General features: G+C 43.4%; 1 protein-coding gene across 8 annotated transcripts in view; it reads left to right on the top strand.

Annotated features, from left to right (window-relative positions):
* hydin (HYDIN axonemal central pair apparatus protein) overlaps positions 1 to 21,097 on the top strand; it is a 981,559-nt gene that overhangs the window by 148,918 nt on the left and 811,544 nt on the right. For all 8 annotated transcript variants that reach the window (XM_072279252.1, XM_072279251.1, XM_072279249.1 and 5 more), the window contains exon 8: positions 8,310 to 8,511. In XM_072279252.1, the coding sequence (XP_072135353.1) occupies positions 8,310 to 8,511 (202 nt within the window). The remainder of the gene's footprint in view (positions 1 to 8,309; positions 8,512 to 21,097) is intronic.

Here is a 21,097-nt window from a genome sequence, read left to right as displayed (position 1 = left end):
CAAGGGAGCGTTGTATGCTAGAGCCACCTTGACAAAAACTTGTTGAGGTCAAGGTCAAGGTCAGCCAAAAAAACAAAACTGAAAGGCAACAAATGCTATGAAGATAAACAGTGATGAGAAATATGTTTCCATCTGTTCCCAGTGGTTATTTTGGTAGTGCCACCTCAGTTGGTTGGGAGCAGATTGAAGGAGAGAAGAAGAGAGAGATTAACTAAAAGAAAGGGTAAGAAATGATAAACAGCAGTAAATTGAAAACATAAAAACAGTAAATACCTTAAAGCAACAAAGAAGCTGCATTTAGATTTTTTCTCTTATGAGGAAAATGTACGATTTTGCTCAGTAGTTGCTGCTAGAATAATCTTGATATCCATTGGCAATCAGCCCTTTTCCTGATGATTAAATTTTCCCTGTAGCAAGTGGAAAGTTTCAGTCAATATTTCTTATGCATCAGTACTTCAGAGAATGTTCTTTGCTAAAATTCAGGTGGAAAAGTTTCTTCAAGGATTCAAAGTCTCTTTATTATCAGAGTAAACAGGCCTGAAGTATGTCTTTCTGCAGACAACCACGAAACAAAGAAGCACCACAGAACCAGTTCAAAGAAAACATCAAACAATCAATCCACAAAAAAGAACAAATTGCTCTAATGGCAAAAAAACAAGCGAATAACACACAGCATATTAAACATCAAGCCGTAGAGTCCTTGAAACATTCTAAGAATATTCACTTGAGTTTAGCTGAGTTCAGTTTAGCACTGTGCTGTTCGTTGACTGCAGGCTGCAGAACCAGTCCGTCCCGATCAGAATCAAGCAAAATAATGAGAAAAAGGAGTTACCATAAACCAGAAACACATATAACATGAACTGCAAAGTCCTCTAAAGATAAGTCAAATCCTCTCCATGACTCCAATCTACAAACTGCACCGATCAAACCTTGCTCAGGACTTAAGACTCCTGCATCCTCCTCTGGCAGAAGTGAGCGAGGGAGCGGTGAGCAAACAGATAGTGCTGAACACCCAGTTGACTTCTGCTCTCCTCCTCGTTGGATTCAACCTTGCTTGATGCTTTAATCGATGAGTTGTCGAAAATTGAAGCCCATCATGGGTTCATGCTCTGCCATTAGGCCATACTCTCTGTTCTCAAACTCATTCTTAACCCTGCCAAATTCCCTCAGAGAGAGCAAAATCGTCAGGTTGCTCATTTGGCCCAAAAGCCCATTATCAATAGGTAAATTAAAAGGCTCCAAGCACATACAGACTGGTTGTACGAGTAGAAGAAGAAGAAGTAGTTTTCTGATCTGTATGCTGGACATTGCCGTTAGTCGCGTTGGTCACTGGTGCCGTCCTTCTGCTATGGTCTTCAGAAACAGCTTTAACGGAAGATTCCCTTGCCTATCTGAACTATGTATTATAGGGAGAATGCCTATTAATGTTATGAAGCCTAAAAGGAAATGATTTACGCAAAATAAAATCTAAAAATGCTAGGAAGAATCAGGAGGTCAGGTAACTTACTTCAGTGGTTGGTAAGTTGATGGAAAAGATCCTGAGAGGCAAGATTTATGAACATTTGGAGAGGCATAATATGATTAGGAATAGTCAGCATAGTTTTGTCAAAGGCCTTACGAGCCTGATTGAATCTTTTGATGATGTGACTAAACACATTGATGAAGGTAGAGCAGGTGATGTACTGTATATGGATTTCAGCAAGGCATTTGATAAGGTACCCCATGCACCACTTATTGAGAGAATAAGGAGGCATGGGATCCAAGGGGACCTTGCTTTGTGGATCTAGAATTGGCTTGCCCACAGAAGACAAAGAGTGGTTGCAGATGGGTCACATTCTGCATGGAGGCTGGTGACCAGTGGTGTGCTTCAGGAATCTGTTCTGGGACCCCTTCTCTTCATGATTTTTATAAATGACCTGGATGAGGAAGTGGAGGGATGGGTTAGTAAATTTGCTGATGACGCAAAGATTGGAGGTGTTGTGGATAGTGTGGAGCGTTGTCAGAGGTTACAGTGGGACATTGATAGGACGCAAAACTGGGCTGAGAAATGGCAGATGGAGTTCAACCCAGATAAGTGTGAAGTGGTTCATTTTGGTAGGTCAAATATGATGGCAGAATATAGTATTAGTGGTAAGACTCCTGGCAGTGTGGAGGATCAGAGGGATCTTGGGCTCCGAGTCCATAGGATACTCAAAGCTGCTGCACAGGTTGACTGTGTGCCATCATCAACTGTGGGATTGAGGTTAAGGGCCGAGAGGTAATGTTACAGCTATATAGGACCCTGGTTAGACCCCACTTGGAGTACTGTGCTCAGTTTTGTTCACCTCACTACAGGAAGGATGTGGAAACCATAGAAAGGGTGCAGAGGAGATTTACAAGGATGCTGCCTGGATTGGGGAGCATGCCTTATGAGAACAGGTTGAGTGAAATTGACCTTTTCTCCCTGGAGCGATAGAGGATGAGAGGTGACCTGATAGAGGTGTATAAGATGATGAGAGGCATTGATCATGTGGGTAGTCAGAGGCTTTTCCCCAGGGCTGAAATGGCTAATACGAGAGGGCACAGTTTTATGGTGCTTGGAAGTAGGTACAGAGGAGATGTCGGGGGTAAGTTTTTTACGCAGAGAATGGTGAGTGTGTGGAATGGGCTGCCGGTGATGGTGGTGGAGGCAGATACAATAGGGTCTTTTAAGAGACTCCTGGATAGGTACATGGAGCTTAGAAAAACGGAGGGCGATGGGTAAGTCAAGGTAATTTCTAAAGTACATGTTCGGCATAGCATTGTGCGCCGAAGGGCCTGTACTGTGCTGTAGGTTTTTTATGTTTCAATGTTTCTATGTAACAACACTGCAGAGGGAATTGAAATGCAGAAAAATAACTGCAAATGCATGAATTTTGAAACAACAGCAAATGCTAAAAGCACTTACCAGGTTAAGCAGTGTTTTGGTGCCTGTACTTTGAGTAGGGCAAAATTCCCTTCAGCACTGCACTTTTTACCAATTTCTTCAGACTTTGGCTCCTTGAAGTGACAATAGAATCAGATAACGAATCCTACCTGTGTATTGAGAAGCCCTTGAGTCTTACTAACATATCCGGCATGTGTAGAGTGAGCCATGCTTCCGTGATACACAGAATGTAGCATTTCCTCATTTCCTTCTGGTACAGCAATATTGCCCTCAGGTCCTCAATCTTGTTCTTCGGCAACTGTACACTTGCTAACGAGATGCTGGGTAAAGGAAGTTCAATTCCTGGCATTTCAGTCTGGCTTTGAGTCCTTCCCTGCTCCCTGTCTTTCAGTCATGGTGATATACCTTCACATTATTGTGAAATTGCCAGTTTGTTATGACTGTTCAAAAATACATTACTTAAAGGGAAATTACATGCTACAGGTTGCATTGAGGATAGTTCAGAAGTATATTTAGAAGTTTTATAAGCCGCCTGCAGCACATTGCTGGGTTTCACCAGTGCCATCTTCCTATGTCATTGGAATAACAATACACAAAAGCTGCTACGTAGATTTAACAGAGTGAATCCTGCCCTGAGGATTGTCCAAGGTGATGGAAACCAAGCTATTTTGCATGGATCTACATATAGAAGACAATAGATAAGAATGCTGAGATGGACTGTACCATGCATTTACTCCATTCTCACTGAAAGAGTTGGATGCTGAGTATTTACACTTTTGCTTCTGGTGTGTAAGGTATCCTACTCACCACCACATACCATCTCTCTGAGCCCTCCCTCTATTCTCTCTTCTTTCAACTCTCGCCTCTACACACCTATCCCACCTTATTCAGATGCACCACTCAAATCTTCTAACACCAGTGATGGAACCCATGTTATCTCTCAGGTATCAATCTCATCAATCCCATCGCCCCTTTTCTTATTTCCCTGCAGTCTACAATTACTCTTTTAAATGCACTTCAATACTCCTTTCTTATTAAACTTTTCTGCGGCATACATTACAGTGGCCAATAATATGAATGTGGATGGATGCAAGTTCCCAAGGAGAACATGCAAACTCCATTTTCCATATCCAGAACCAAACATGGCTCACTGGCGTTCTGAGATACAGCGCCCTTTTTACCATTTGCTAATTTTCCTTAATCTGACTTTGCTTGCTGTTATATTAATGACCATTCAACTATCTGACTTTGAAATTTATAAAGACATGACTGGAAAGACAGAGGCAGAGACAGATGAAAATTACATCAGTGCAATGTTAAGCAATATTTTAGGAAGAGTTTGGGCCTTTCATTCATGCTGTACAACCATTTCAGCTCAAGGATTTCTTGTACCTTGGCATTTTTTGGGTGCATTCAGCTTATCTAGATGATGCAAAATCCAGTGGTTTGTCTTTAGAACATCGAACACTAGCATAATACAGATCCTTCAGCCCACCATGTCGGGTGGACCTTTTAACCTACTCTCAACTCAATCTCACCACTCCCTTCTGCATAGCCCTCCATTTCTCAGTCATCCATGTGCCAATCTAGGTGTCCCTTAAATGCCCATAATGTATCTGTTTACAGTATACACTATCCTTGGTAAGCCATTCCATGCACTTACGACCGTGTAAAAAGCTTACATCTGACATCCCATCCATTAATTTTCAACCACAATGATTCAGATATCAACTGTCTGTGTTTACTCACTGGAGAATCAGTTTATATTAATGCTGAAGGCTTCATAGCAGAGTTATTTAAAGGATCAGATACATTTCCCCTGCACTCATATAAAGTGTTGCAATCTTGAGAAAACTAACTCACAGCATACGGCGGTTTCTGCAAATTTACCCCACAAAATATATTGCTTGACGTCCTGCATGTTGAGAAGTGAATCTATCTTCATCTGATGAGAAATGACCAATGAAATAGAACGCCATCTAACACAAGGTTTCAAAGGTACATTTAGCGTCAGCGGAATGTATGCACTATACATCCTGAAATACTTTATCTTCTCAACCATCCACAAAAACAGAGGAGTGCCCCAAAGATTGAACGACAGTTAATTGTTAGAACCCTAAAGTCCCCCCCAGCTCCCCTCCCTCCCGCGTGTAAGCGGCAGCAAGCAAAAATTCCCCCCGGCCCTCCCACGGGCAAAAAAGCATCGGCACCCGCCACCGAGCACTCAAGCATGAGCAAAGCAACAGCAAAGACAGTCCTGCAGTTACCCCAGAGACTTCACATATCACCTGGTATTCGACATACCACAGGCTCTCTCTCTCTCTCCCTAATAAGGGAGAAAAAGGTAGCTCAGTTTTCCCAGCAAGCGAGCAGACATGACAAGCAACTCGCTGGTTTACAATGTTAACAATCTGTTACATCGCTTTTTTTTAAGCTCTGTGCTCAAAGATCTGGGCACACAGCCATAGATATTTTGACTCCCCCGAGGACACACCATGACACCGACCTTCAATCCGCCTGTCTCCAGAGCCCTGTCTCCAAAGCCGAGCTGGACTCTTATGCTGAGCCCTTAGCGTGCTGAACAACAATGGCCGGTTATGAAACCCTGAGAGTGGGTCTCATTCCCACAAAGGACTGTAGTAAGTGTGTAAGGAAGTGGGACTGTACACCTCATCCACCCACCATTTAGAGGGACCCCCCCACCGTGTACTAACACATTTGGCAAGTGGGTTTTTCCATGAACATGCTTACAGTGTGCACTCAGAAAACCTAACGTACAAACTCAGGGCCTTTCGAGCTGTTTATGATGAAATTGTCACATATAGACACTTGACTCTTCTCTCCTGCTTTACAGAAAACAGAAATTGCTTCGAGAATCCTCAATTTTTCCCAAGTGTGACTTTAGCATTCTGGGTTGGTAGGGACATTTGGATTTAATGCAGGCATTCAGAGACAATATTCATGACCTTATTGTCACCCTCATGGTAACTTCCTGTGAGAACTACCCTTGCACAATGTTCTTTACCAGCCTATACCGATTCCTCTCCCAGCTCCTTCTCATCATTGGTGCATGTGCACATTTACTTGTCAGCACACTCTTGTAACTTAGAGGGTGTTGCTTGTATTATAGATTGACCTTATCAGGTGAGGGAACCCAATGGAATGAGCACAACTGAGTTTCATGATCTTTCTAGAGCTTCTCAAAACTGCTTTAGTGGTGTTGGTTACATGATGTTAGAATCAGAATCAGAATCAGATTTCTTATCACTAGCATGTGACGTGAAATTTGTTGACTTGGCAGCAGCAGTTCAATGCAATACATAATCTAGCAGAGAGAGAGAAAAAAATAATAAATAAAATAAAACACAATAAATAAACAAGTAAATCAAAATAGATTTTTTAAAAAATGTGCAAAAACAGGAATACTGTACATTAAAAAGAAGTGAGGCAGTGTCCAAGGCTTGAAAGTCCATTTAGGAATCGGATGGCAGAGGGGAAGAAGCTGTTCCTGAATCACTGAGTGTGTATCTTCAGGCTTCTGTATCTCCTACCTGATTGTAACAGTGAGAGAAGTGCATGCCCTGGATGCCGGAAGTCTTTAATAATGGACGCTGCCTTTCTGAAATACCACTCCCTAAAGATGTCCTGGATACTTTGTAGGCTAGTGCCCAAGATGGAGCTGACTAGATTTACAACCTTCTGCAGCTTCTTTCACTCTTGTGCAGTAGCCCCTCCATACCAGACAGTGATGCAGCCTGTCAGAATGCTCTCCATGGTGTAATTACAGTATAGAAGTTTTTGAACATATTTGTTGACATGCCAAATTGCTTCAAACTCCTAATAAAGTATAGCTGCTGTCTTGCCTTCTTTATAACTACATCAGTATGCTGGGACCAGGTTAGATCCTCAGAGATCTTGACATCCAGGAACTTGAAGCTGTTCACTCTCTCTACTTCTGATCCCTCTATGAGGATTTGTAGGTGTTCCTTCGTCTTACGCTTCCTGAAGTCCACAATCAGCTCTTGTACTGACGTTGAGTGCCAGGTTGTTGCTGCGGCACCATTCCACTAGTCGGCATACCTCACTCCTGTACACCCCCTCGTCACCACCTGAGATTCTACCAACAATGGTTGTATCATCAGCAAATTTATAGATGGTGTTTGAGCTATGCCTAGCCACACAGTTATGTGTATACAGAGAGTAGAGCAGTGGGCTAAGCATACACCCCTGAGGTGCGCCATTGTTGATCGTCGGGGAGAGGATACGTTATCACCAATCTGCACAGACTGTGGTCTTCCGGTTAGAAGTCGAGGATCCAATTGCAGAGGGAGGTACAGAGGCCCAGGTTCTGCAACTTCTGAATTAGGATTGTGGGAATGATGGTATTAAATGCTGACATAGTTGATGAACGGCATCCTGACGTAGGTGTTTATGTTGTCCGGGTGGTCTAAAGCCGAGTGAAGAGCCATGGAGATTGCGTCTGCTGTTGACCTATTGTGGCAATAGGCAAATTGCAATGGGTCCAGGTCCTTGCTGATGCAGGAGTTCAGTCTAGTCATGACCAACCTCTCGAAGTATTTCATCACTGTCAATGTGAGTGCTACCGGGTGATAGTCATTAAGGCAGCTCACATCATTCTTTGGCACTGGTATAATTGTTGCCTTTTTAGAGCAAGTGAGAACTTCTGCCCGTAGCAATGCAAGGTTGAAAATGCACCAGAGAACCAGCACAAATGTACTTCCAAGCTGTCGTCTTATTCCCTTTATTACTTTCTTGGGTCCTCAGCTCCCAGTGGAGCAGAGGTCATGGATGACATCCCATCTCCATTATCCTCTGAAGTAGATAGTATGGTTGGAGTTCATCAATGCTTCTGCAATCCACCACGTCCATTGTACAGGAGATTGTCCTATACGGCTTCACCAGTGCCCTATTGGCCAGACTTACACGCTTCCACCTCTCACGACGGGGACATAAGGTTGGATTCTTTATACTACTGTCATAAAATAAATTGGAGTTTGCATATTGCATGATCAAAGAAAATGCAAAGGCACTTTACAGATAATGAGGTGTAATCACAAACAATCTGCTGGAGGATCTGTGATGCAGGTCCTGGTGTAAGGTTTTGACTTGAAATATTGAAGTTCCTTACCCTGCTGCAGATGCTCCTCAACCCACTGACTTTCTCCAACAGATTGTGTGTTGCTCCAACTTCAAGAATGTGAGGTCTCTTGTGTCTCCAATGAAGTGTAGTTCGTGTTTTCAATTTAAAAAATCCAATTATTGCACCATAAAGTTCCCGAGCAGCATGTCCTATCTTGTTAAGGCAAAACACAGTGAAATAAAGTGAAAGTGTGTCTGTTCTTTAAAAAAAATCACTTTAAATTTTCATTATGTTCCATTTCAGGAGAGGACATCTTTGTCAATTTATATGGAGCTGCAGAGGATGTAAATGTAAGACTAGACAAAAACTCAGTAATGATCGAGAAGACCTATATAACATTGGCCAACCAGAGAGTGGTGTCCATTTGCAACAGAAGCAACATAATAGTACACTTCCAGTGGAAAGCTTTTGCAACCCCAGAGGAGGAGCATCAGCAGAAAATTAGGTAAACCAAATACTTTAAAAGGAAAAGATGCTGTGAAGCTGAAATAAAAATATAAAGTGAATAAAATATGCATCATATCATGTAGCATTTGTGGTGACAGAAACAGTTAGCAATTTTTATCAATTATATATTATTTGAAATGCAAAGGGTTGAAAATGCAGTGAAGGGAGAATGTGGGATGAATTGCAGATTAAATAAAACGAGTGCTAGTACTATTAAGTGAAGTTTTAAATAATGTTGCTGTTGTGCATCACTGATCCACTTTAAAGAGTGATTAAACTCTTATCCTGGCCTTCTGTTCTCTGCTGGTACTGCCATTGCTGGAGATCTGAAAACTGGGCATAACTGGGGTGTACCATGCCTTGTTTTAAATGGTGGAGCATACCTGGATGGTTGAATAGACTATTCTTACTCCTTGTGATCTGTGCAACTGCTGCTCTGGGTCACCACTGGCTGAAGGACAGAGCAAAGTAAGTTGCTACTTTGGTAATCTGGTTAGGGTGTATGGAGGCTTTCCTAAACAATGACCCATAAAAACAAAAGCATTATGACTATTCTCCTTGGATTGTTTTATAAACATAAGAGATTACTACTGTTGGAAGTTTTAGAATGTTTCAGCATTCTTCCTTGTGCCCATTCACTTATATTCAGAGTATTCAACTCCCCTCTCTCAGTTGTGTTCATAATGATCACTGGCTCACAGACAAAAATTTCCTACCTGAGTGCTTTACCCTTTACATTCCATGCGTCAATTTTTTCACTCACCAGTTCAGATGTGCCATACAATTCTTGTACCCCCATTCCATTCTTTTTAAAATATGTTAATATAGAACTCGTGCGTGAAAAAATTTGACGCATGGAATGTAAAAAGTTGGCCACTCCTGGCTTATAGTATGTAAACAAATCCGTATCTTGCCATGTCTAAGATCAGGGTCAAATATGATGAAACTTTATTTCTCATAAAGATATTCTGCCAGGCTAAAAATCTCATTTTCTCCCACAATCTCCCCTTAGAGATTTTATTAAATTCTTTGGTGGTTGTTTCTCAATTTGCAATTAGCAATGTTTGCTTTGATATTTTGCTCCCTCAGCTTTACCCTACATCTTGCAATATTGCTATGGTATTCAGCCACTCCAATGTTTTCTTTCACATAAACACACCAATCCAATGACTCTGTCATCAAAACAGTCTTTTGCTATCTTAAGAAAGAACGCCTGAACTATGACTATGCCCACTATCTGGGCACTACAGTGTAGTTGGGGGTATGATTGAGGTCAGATGAATAGCATTCATTAAGTAGTTAAATCTGCCTGTTTTATCTACTTTCCAAATCCTTTTTCTTCTCCAAATCTTAGAGTATTAGAGAAATACTCATGCTTCCCAAATGAGGCAAGCACAAAGAGTTTAGGAACAAGACCACTTTAAGTAGATTTGGAAGGGCCAACAAAATCAAATTATTGCGGTCATTAAGATGTAGTTAAAAGCATGTAGCAAGTAAGAAGACTGAGGGGTTGACCAAAAAATTAAATCCTGAGCAACACACACAAAATGCTGGAGGAGCTCAGTAGGACAAGCAGCATCAATGGACATGAATAAATAGTTCATAGCTCAGGATGAGATCCTTCTTCAGGACTGAGAAAGAAGGGGGAAGATGCCTGCATAAAAAGTTGGGGGGAAAGGGAATGGGGTTAGCTGGAAGGTGATAAGTGAAGCCAGGTAGGTGGGAAAAGTTAACAGCTCAAGGAGAAGTATCAGATAGGAGAAAGGAGTGGACCATAGGAGAAAGGGAAGGGAGAGTTGACCCAAAGGGAATAGGCACGTCAGAAGAGGTAAAAGGTTAGAGTGGGGAATGGGGTGGGGTGTTGTTTGAAATTTATTTACCGGAAGGAGAAATTGATATTCATGTCATCAGGTTGAAGGCTTCAGACAGAATATAAGGTGTTGTTCCTCCAGCCTGAGGGTGGCCTCTTCTAGGCACAAGAGGAGGCCATGGACCGAGACGTCATAACGGGAATTAAAATGTTTGGCCACCAGGAGATCTCGCTTGTAGCAGATGGAGCGGAGGTACTCAATGAAGCAGTTCCCAAATTTATGATGGGTTTCAGCATGTAGAGGAGGCCTCATCGGGAGCACTGGACACAATTGACACCCTGGCAGATTTCCAGCTGAAGAGTTGGCTTACCTGGAAGGACTGCCTTGGGCCCTGAATGGAAGTCAGAGAGGTGCGTATATAAGTGTAGCACTTAGACCACTAGCAGGGATAAGTGCCAGGAGGGAGGTTAATAGGGAGGGGCGAATGGACAAGGGAATCGCAGAGTTAGCGATCCTTGTAGAGGTGGTAGGAGCCCTTTGGAGATGGCAGAAGTTGCAGAGTATAATGTGTTGGATACAGAGGCTGAAGGGTAGTAGGGAAGGACAAGAGGAACTTTATCACTGCTAAGGCAGCGGGAAGATGTTCGGGAAATGGAGGAGATGCAGATGAGGGAGGTAGCAATAATGGAGAGATGGAAACCCTGTTCTTTAATGAAGGATGATATCTTGACGTCTTAGAACAGAAAGCTGTTGCTGGAAACAAATGCGGCAGAGGCAAAGAAACTGAGAAAAGAGAATAGCATTTTTACAAGAGATAGTGTGGGAAGAGGTATAGAGAAGATAATCGTGGGAATCTGGTTTATAAAAGATGTCAGTTGACAGTTTGTCAGAGAGATGGAGGAAAGGGAGGGAGGTCTCAGAAATGGATTAAGTGAACTTAAGTGTAGAGTGGAAGTTAGAGGCAAAGTTGATAAAATTGATGAGCTCAGCATGGATGCAAGAAGCAGCACCTATGCAATCATCAATTTAGTGGAGGAAGAGTTGGGGCATATTACTGGGGAAGGCCATGAACAAGGACTGTTCTACAAATGTTTGTACATAGCGAAGAGGCAGACAAAGCTGGGGCCCACTCGGGTGCCCGTGGCTACCCCTTGAGTCTGGAGAAAGTGGTAGGAGCCGAAGGAAGTATTATTCAGGGCGAGAGGACCTGTTCTACCAGATGGAGGAGGGTGGTGGTGGAGGGGGATTGGCTGGTTCTTTTGTCAAGAAAGAAGCAGAGAGCTTTGAGGCCATCTTGATGGGGATAGAAATGTATAGGATCTGAATATCCATAGTGAAAATGAGGCAGTCAGGGCCAGGAAATTGAAAGTTACTGAGGAGATCAAGGGCATAAGGAGTGTTGAGGATGTAGGTGGGAAGGGACTGAACCAAGGAGGATCAAATGATTTCAAGATACGAGGACATGAGTTCAGTGGGGCAGGAGCAGGCAGAGAAAATAAGCTTACCTAGACAGTCCAGTTTGTGGATCTTCAGTAGGAAGTAGAAGTGAGCAGTGCATTATTAATTAATTATTAATGGCTCCATCTGTCTAAGTAGACAGTGGAGATGCCCGGTTTAGGACTCAATTGCCTCTCCAGTGCATAGATCCTGGGCTGCCCAGACATCAAGATCCCCCTCTCAGCCTCGCGGATGTGGTCCAAAGGAATGCAAAGCAGTAAATTTGGCATCAGCTTGGCTGCAGGAGCTGCCGGGAGGTGACGTGATACGTCATCCAACGGCTTTAGGGGCTCCACTCTGGATTTGTGTAGGGTTTACTCCTTAGCCTTCTCTTCTCCCGAAGATACCCACAAGGCAGTGGGATCTGTAACCCTGGATAGGGGCCCATCCTGGGTACTGTCAGCTGGAGCCAGCTGAGCTCGGGACTCGTGTAGGGCAGCGTCGTCACGCCCTGTAATACTGACATATGGAGCCACTACCCACTACCCAGTGAGCAGTGTAGGGTAAGGGAATTATGAGGTTAGTGCCAGTGGATGAGAGTTCTGTAGAGTGGATGAAGTCAGTGATGGTGTCAGAGACAGTTTTCTGGTGATTTAGAGTGGGGTCCTCTTCAAGGGCTAGGTCTGAGAGTTGCTGCCTGGCCTCAGCAAGGTAGAGGTCAGTGTGCCACATGACAACAGCACCCTGTTTGCTGGCTTGATGATAAAATTGCGATTGGTGTGGAGAGAGTGGAGGGCAGTGCATTCAGAGGGGATAAGATTGGAGGAAGAGAGGGGAGTGCTGAAGTCGAGATGGATGATGTCTCGTTGGTAATTTGAGATGAAAAGATCCAGTGCAGACAGAGAACCAGAGTGGGGTGTCCAAGAAGAGGAGAAGGGGTCATCAGCGTAGGGTGTGGAATCCTTGCTAAAGAGGTGGGCTCAGATATGGAGGTGACAGAAGAAGAGCTCGACGTTGTGGCTGGCGTGGAACTCACTGAGGTGCAGGTGAAGGGGGACAAAGGTGAGGCCCTAACCAAAGACAGAATGTTCTGCTTCAGAGTGGGGAAGGTCAGAGGGAATTGTGAAGACACAGCAAGTATTAGAGCTGGGATCAGAGCGGGGAAGAGAGTTGATGTTGTCAGATGAGAGAAGAGGGTTGGGGTGTTCAGGAAAGGTGTGATGAGAGAGAGGTGGAGGCTCCAAGGGCCTAAGAGCTGATGGGCCTGAGAGACACGGGGTTGCAAAGTGGTGGTGGGGGAAGGGGAGACTGGGGATCCAGCGGTAATGAGCAAAGTCTCGGCCTGGGGGTGCTGGCAGTTAAAATCTAGGCTGGACCTGGAGCCAACGACCATGAAGTTAGCAGTCTGAAGGTGTCCAGGGTCATAGGAACCAGCATTGATGGCAGTGGAATCCGGGTTCTGGATCCATTCAGAATTGATGGAACCAGTGTTGATGGTAGTGGTGTCACAAGTTCAGAAGTGCCCAGAGTTATGGGACCAGGGATGGAGTCGGCGCGATCTGTAATCTGGGGGCATCCAATAGAATTGAGGTCCAAGCAGGAGGCAGCAAGGATCACAGTCTTGGGGTGTCCAGGGCCATCGGAGATGAAGATAGCAGGATCTGTGGTTGAAGATGGATGATCTTTTGATCCTTGCTGAACGCAAAGAAGGCAAAGAACCGGTGGTTGAATGCATGAATCTGGTGGAGGATAAAATGTTGGAGAGGTGCACACAGGCAGAGGAGAGAGAGGCCTGGATCTGTGGCAGAGACTGAGATAGGGCCACTAAATATCTCCACATGGTGAAAAGGACAGAGCATAGATTTCAGAGGGAGAAGCAGTTCATTGAATGTGAGTACCCGGGATCCTCGGTATGTCCAAACTGAGAGACCAGAAAATGGATCTGGAAGCCATGTGGCACAAATGTGGTGATGAAGACAAGCCCCCAGGAATGATACATGACTGGCATAGTGGGTCTGGTCAAGGCATCAGATGGCTGCAGGGATCACGGAGGAGGACCAGTGAGAGAGGGTTTCACTGAACTCCCATTGAAGAGAAGATTTAAACTTCTTCAGGGTAGGCATCCCTGGAAGAAACTTGGTTAAATCCTGATACTTGCCTTTAGCAAGACAATACATCCACATGGATTTCCTGAGTAGTGCAGATTAAAATGGGAGGCTACACACAGAGATAGAGTCACAGCATTGAAACAGGCCTTACAGCCCAGGTCATCCAAGCCCACCAAGTTGCATAACTGAGCTACTCCTATTTGCCCATGTTTGGCCAATATGCCTCTGATCTAGACTTTAAAGCTTTATTAAATCTTGCATTGCAGTGTTACTGCAGCATCAAGATTTCATATGTGCACTGCAGTTCCTAAATTCTAGATATCCTTAGCTTATGCCCATGTTGCTGATCATAGTCCTGACAAAAGTCTCAGGAGCCTTAAGGAATTGGTTTTGTTTGTCAATATTATCATCCTTGTTCTCTGTACTCATTTAAGTACTGGCTCCATGTACATGTCCAATATGTATTTTCTGGTTAGTAAACACAGGATTACTATGTACAGTGCCTAGAAAAAGTTACTCACCCGCCTTGGAAGTTTTCATGTTTTATTGTTTTACAAACATTGAATCCCAGTGGATTTAATTTGGCTTTTTTTTGGCATGGATCAACAGAATGAGACTCTTTCGTGTCAAAGTGAATACAGACCTTTGCAAAGTGATCTAAATTAATTACAAATATAAAACACATGTAAGGGGGTTTCGTCTTTTATGTAACTGTATAGGCTAATTAAAATGGCTTCTTTGTTATGTTATACTTGGGAATGCTTCTTTGTTATGTTAAATGCTGAGAAAGTTCTTGCGCTAGCAGCTTGTTTTGGGTTAGAGTATGATAAGAATATGTTATGAACCAATTGGGATAGTTGTTATGCTATTGGCGTATTTGAAGATATTGTATGTGTCGGGTTTTGAGGGAGAAGGCGGGAGAAAGAGACAGAGGATGGACCAGGTGCTGTGAGTCCGCTAACGGGATCGGACCCCAAGTGGGGCGTTCAGCGAGGAGAGGAGACGGAGACGAACTTGTGTGGAGCGTCTGGTCGACCACCATTGTTGGTCCCAGGCAGCCAGTCGAGGTGGTCTGAGGGGTTGCAGGGTGAAGAAGAAAAGTCCTGAGCTCCAACTGTTTGTGCACGAAGAGATTGAACTTTGATAAATGTGGCACCTTTTATTTTCCTTTTATATTTTATTCTCTATTAATTATATAGTTACAGTAATATCTATAAACTGTAAATCATTTAATCGTATCTGGTGTATTGTCTGTTATTTGGGTGGGGTGGGGTACATCACACAGCATGCACACAAACTATTATCCAGTTTGGCGGGGCCGAGGGCTGTTTCCCTAGATGACAGCGAGCCGAGCGACCCTGAGGCTGGCCAGGGGGGCTACACACAAAATAATTGACCGCATAAATATTCATCCCCTTTAACATGACACACCAAATTGTCACTGATGCAGCCAATTGGTTTTAGAAGTCTCATAATTAGTTAAATGGAGATCACTGTATGCAGTCAAGGTGTTGTTGCGAAAATACACCTGTATCTAGAAGGTCCAACTGCTAAAGAGTCAGTATACTGGCAAAACCTACACATGAAGACAAAACAGCACTCCAAGCAACTCGGCAGAAAGGTTGTTGAAAAGTACAAGTGAGGAGATGTATACAAGAAAGTTTTCAAGTCACTGAATATCCCTTGGAGTACAGTTAATGACACTGCTGTAAATCTGCCGAGAGCTGGGTGTCCTCTAAAACAGATGGAGACTCGTGAGGGAGGCCTCCAAGAGACCTATGACAATTCTGGATGAGTTACAAGCTTCAGTGGCTGAGATGGGAGAGACTATGTATACAACAACTGTTGCCTGGGTGTTTCACCAGTCACGGCTTAATGGGAGAGTGGCAAAGAGAAAGCCACTGTTGAAAAAAACTCAGTTGAAATCTTGGCTAGAGTTTGTCAGAAGGCATGTGGGAGACTCTGAAGTCAGCTGGAAGAAAGTTCTGTGATCTGATGAACCAAATTGAGCCTTTTGTCCATCAGACTGAATGCTGTTTGGTGTAAGCCCAACACAGTACAACATCAAAAACACGCCATCCCTACCGTAAAGCATGGTGGTGACTGCATCATTCTGAGGGGTGTTTCACTGCAGCAGTCCCTGGAAGGCTTGTGAAGGTAGGGGGGTAAAATCAATGCAGCAAAATACAGGGAAATCCTGGAGGAAAACTAGATTGAGGAGTCCAGACTTCAATCCAACTGAGAATTTGTGGCTGGACTTGAAAAGGGCTGTTTATTCATGATCCCTAAACAAAATGACAGAGCTTGAGCAGTTTTGTAAAGAAGAAAACAACAGGAATTCTGCAGATGCTGGAAATTCAAGCAACACACATCAAAGTTGCTGGTGAATGCAGCAGGCCAGGGAGCATCTCTAGGAAGAGGTACAGTTGACGTCACTGTACCTCTTCCTAGAGATGCTGCCTGGCCTGCTGCGTTCACCAGCAACTTTGATGTGTGTTGTTTATAAAGAAGAAGATATGATTGAATTCACACTGCATCTTGAGAGGGAGAAGCATAAGTCACATACATCAGTATTTCAATGGAATAAAGGGAATTACAGAGGCACAAGATAGGAACTTGCCCAGGTGGATTGGAGGAGGATACTGGCAGCGTTGACAGCAGAGCAGAGATGACTGAAGTTTCTGGGAATCGTTCACAAGGAGCAGGATAGATATGTCCCACAGAAGAAGAAGTTCTCATATGGCAGAGTTAGGCAAGCATGTCTGACAGGGGAAATTAAGGGCTGCATAAAAGCCAAGGAAAGGTCATATAAGGTAGTAAAAGTGAGTAGGAAGTTGGATGATTGGGAAGCTTTTAAAATCCAACAAAAGGCCACTAAAAAGCTATAGGATGGGAAAAGATGTAATATGAAGGCAAACTAGCCAATAATATAAAACAGGATACCATAAGATTTTTTCAGTTTTATAAGGAGTAAGGGGAGGTGAGAGTTGATATTGGACCACTGGAAAATGAAATGGCACATGTAGTTAATGGGTACTTTGCATCTTTCTTCACTGTGGAAGACACTAACAGTGTGCCAGAGGTCCGTGAGTGTCAGGGAGCAGGAATCTGTACCATTGCTATTACAAAGGAAAAAGTGCAAGGCAAGCTCAAAGGTTTTAAGGTGAATAAGTCACCTGGACCAGATGGACTACATTCCAGAGTCTGAGAGAGATTGTTGAAGGGATAATGGATGCATTGGTCATGATCTTTCAAGAATATCTTGATTCTGCTATGGTCCTAAAGGACTTGAAGCTTGCAAATGTCACTCCACTCCTTAAGAAAGGAGGAAGGCAAAGGCAAAGTAATAGGCCAGTAAGCCTAACCTCAGTGGTTGGGTAAGTGTTGGAGTCTATTATTAAGGATGAAAATTTGAGGTACTTGGTGATGAATGATAAAATAAGTCAAAGTCAGCATGGTTTCCGTAAAGGGAAGTCTTGCTTGACAAATCTGTTAGGAGTTGTTCGAGGAAGTAACAAGCAGGGTGGACAAAGGAGAGGCAGCAGATGTCATTTACTTGGATTTTCAGAAGGCATTTGATAGGCAGGAGGCAGTGACTGGGAATAAAAGGGGCCTTTTCTGTTTGGCTGTCAGTAACTAGTGGTGTACGAAGATATGTGGAGGGGTAGGTAGTGCTGAGGATGCAATGCAATTGTATCAGGACTTAGACAAATTGGAAGAATGGGCAAAAAGTAGCAGATGGAATACAGTGTTGGGAAATGTATAATAATGCATTTTGGTAAAAGTATTTGGTAGCGCGGACTTCTATCTAAATGGGGTGAAGGTTCAGACATCAGAGGTGCAAGGGGCTTAGGAGTCCTCGTGCAAGACACCCAGAAGGTTAATTTACAGATTGAGTCTTCGGTAAAAAAGGCAAATGCAATGTTGGCATTAATTTCAAGGGAATAGAATATAAAAACAAGGAAATTGTGCTGAGTCTTTATAAGGCACTAGTGAGGCTGCACTTGGAGCTTGGGCCCATATCTCAAAAAGGATTTGTTGTCATTGGAGAGAGTCCAGAGGAGGTTCATAAGGATGATTCTGGGAATTAAGGGGTTAACATATGAGGAGAGTTTGGCTGCTTTGGACTTGTACTCCCTGGAATTTAGAAGAATGTGTAAGGATCTCATAGAAACCAGCAAATGTTGGAAGGACTAGATAGGGTGTATGTGGAGAGGATATTTCTGATGTTGGGTTTCCAAAATTAGATGGCACAGCCTCTGAACTGAGAGGTGACCTTTTAGAACAGAGAAGTAAGGAGGATTTGTTTTTAGCCAGAGAGTGGTGCATTTGTGGAATGCTCTGCCACAGACTGCGGTGGAGACCAAATCTGTGGGTATATTTAAGGTGGAAGTTGACCGTTTCTTGATCGGTTTGATATCAAAGCATATGGAGAGAAGGCAGGTGTATGGGGTTGAGTGGCATCCAGGATCAGCATGATGGAGTGGTGGAGCAGACATGATGGGCTGAATGGCCTAATTCTGCTGCTATGTCATGGTCTTATGGTCTAAGACAGCGGTCTCCAACCACCGGACTGCGGACCGGTACCGGGCCGCAAAGCATGTGCTACCGGGTCGCGAGGAAACGATATGAGTCAGCTGCACCTTTCCTCATTCCCTGTCACGCACTGTTGAACTTGAACATAAGGTTGCCAACTGTCCCGTATTTGCTGGGACATCCCATATATTGGGCTAAATTGGTTTGTCCCATACGGGACTGCCCTTGTCCCATATTTCCCCCGCTAAGGTAGAGTGTTCCTATGAAACCTTTCGTGCCAAAATGGCAAGAAGCGAAGAAGCAATTACCATTAATTTATATGGGAAACAATTTTGAGTGTTCCCAGACCCAGAAAATAACCTACCAAATCATACCAAATAACACATAAAACTGAAAATAAATAACACTAACATACAGTAAGAGCAGGAATGATATGATAAATACACAGCCTATATAAAGTAGAAATAATGTATGTACAGTATAGTCGGGAAGATGAAGGCAAAACCGATTTGTGGGGGGAAAAACGGCACGTACACGCATGTGCACATCACATGCGCACGTCACGCATGCGTGCACAGGTGCCTGCGCAAGGCTTCATGGTCATGGTGGTCTTTCCTGGGGTAAAGTGTCCCGGGATTTAGCTGCTAATTTTATCTCTTATTTGGGAGTGAGAAAGTTGGCAACCCTAACTGTAAAAGACACGTTAAGGTGAATTTAACCCTACCTGAACATCTCCACCGCCCTCTGGTCGGCTGGTCCGCAAGAATATTGTCAATATTGAACTGGTCCGCGGTGCAAAAAAGGTTGGGGATCCCTGGTCTAAGAATAGGGCAAAATTGCAGTGTCCAGATGTGCAAAGCTGTTAGACACCTATCCACACAGACTCAAGGCTGTAAGTGCTGCCAAAGGTGTATCTGCAAAATACTGAATTGAAGGGGGTGAATACTTATGCAATCAATTATTTTGTGTTTTATATTTTTAATTAATTTAGATCACTTTGTAGAGATCTGTTTTCACTTTGACACAAAAGTGTCTTACTGTTGATCGGTATCAAAAAAGCCAAATTAAATCCATTGTGATTCAATGTTGTAAAACAATAAAACATGAAAACTTCCAAGGTGTCGTGAATACTTTTTATAAGCACTGTATATCTTTACTCAATGATTTATGAAATTCCTTTCTTTCCTGCATTCTTTCTAACATATTAATATTTCAAAAAATGCTGTTTTTCAGTTTCCTGCTGTACTATTTACTCCTATTCATGCCTTATTTTCTCCTCTTTATGCTTTTTTCAACATTTTAAGTTTATTTTCTGTGGATTTCTCTGTGAAATATTAAGTTCAACATACTATAATATAAAATTTAATATTTACTGAACAAAGCTAATTTATTTGGGTGAGATTGGAAATGATGAACAGATAGCTCCCCATGAGGTTGGAGATTAACTCGGTCATTCACCTCACCACCTCTGGCATCTCTTCTAGCCTCCCCACATATGCTTTCCTATCGTCTGCATTACCGGTGTCTTCTTGGTCATTACTGAAGTTTGCGCTCTCCATCTGGTGAGCTGGCGCATTGGTGATCCCTTGTCTCCTGCTTGGCTGCAAGTCACTATTGTCAGCTGTCTCCTTCTGTGCCTCTACTGTCTTCACATTACCAGTATATTACCTGATCCTTGTGGTTACATGAGGAACAGCTTGTTATTTCTCATCAAAAACGTTCTTATCTTTCTCCACTGCCAATTTCTTGTCCTTTCATCAAAGAAGTGTGACTACCTGTCTCTGAGTATAGGTGTACTTGTGGGTGTATACCTGCTTCTCTCTAAGTATAGGTATATTTGTGGTTCTGTGCTTGCCTGTCTCTGGATATGAGTGCATTTAAGGGTGTGTAGTTGCCGGTATCTGAGTATGGTTGTGTTTGTGGATGTGTGCCAAGCTGTCTCTCATATGGGTGTATTTGTCATGTGTACCTGCCTGACTATGGGTATGGGTGTATTTAAGAGTGTGTAGATGCCTGTCTCTGAGTCTGGGTGTAGTTGTGATGAGTGTCTGGCAGTCTTTGAGCATGGATGTACTTGTAGACATTTGACTGCTTGTCTCCGTGTACAGTTGTAGTTGTGAGAGTGTGTCTGTTTATCTCTGAGTATGAGTGTATTTGTGGCTGTGTGCCTGTCTGCCTCTGAGTATGAGTGTATTTGTGGCTGTGTGCCTGCCTGTCTCTGAGTTTGAGTGTATTTGTCAATGTGTGCCTGTCTGTCTCTGAGTATGAGTGTATTTGTGGATGTGTGCTTGTCTGTCTCCAGGTATGGGTGTATTTGTGGTGTGTGCCTGTTTGTCTCTGAGTGTGAGTGTATTTGTGGCTGTGTGCCTGTCTGTCTCTGAGTATGAGTGTAATTGTGGATGTGTGCTTGTCTGTCTCTGGGTATGGGTGTATTTGTGGTGTGTGCCTGTTTGTCTCTGAGTGTGAGTGTATTTGTCAATGTGTACCTGTCTGACTCTGCTCATGGGTGTAATTGTCGATGTGTGCCTGCCTGTCTCTGAGTATGAGTGTATTTGTCGACGTGTGCCTGTCTGTCTCTGAGTGTGAGTGTAGTTGTCAATGTGTGCCTGTCTGTCTCTGAGTGTGAGTGTAGTTGTGGCTGTGTGCCTGTCTGTCTCTGAGCATGGGTGTATTTGTCGATGCGTGCCTGGCC

The sequence above is a fragment of the Mobula birostris genome, chromosome 15 (assembly GCF_030028105.1).
Source record: "Mobula birostris isolate sMobBir1 chromosome 15, sMobBir1.hap1, whole genome shotgun sequence".
NCBI classification, from domain to species: Eukaryota; Metazoa; Chordata; class Chondrichthyes; order Myliobatiformes; family Myliobatidae; genus Mobula; species Mobula birostris.
Note: the sequence above shows the minus strand (reverse complement) of the source record. Positions and strands in the feature narration are given on the sequence as shown.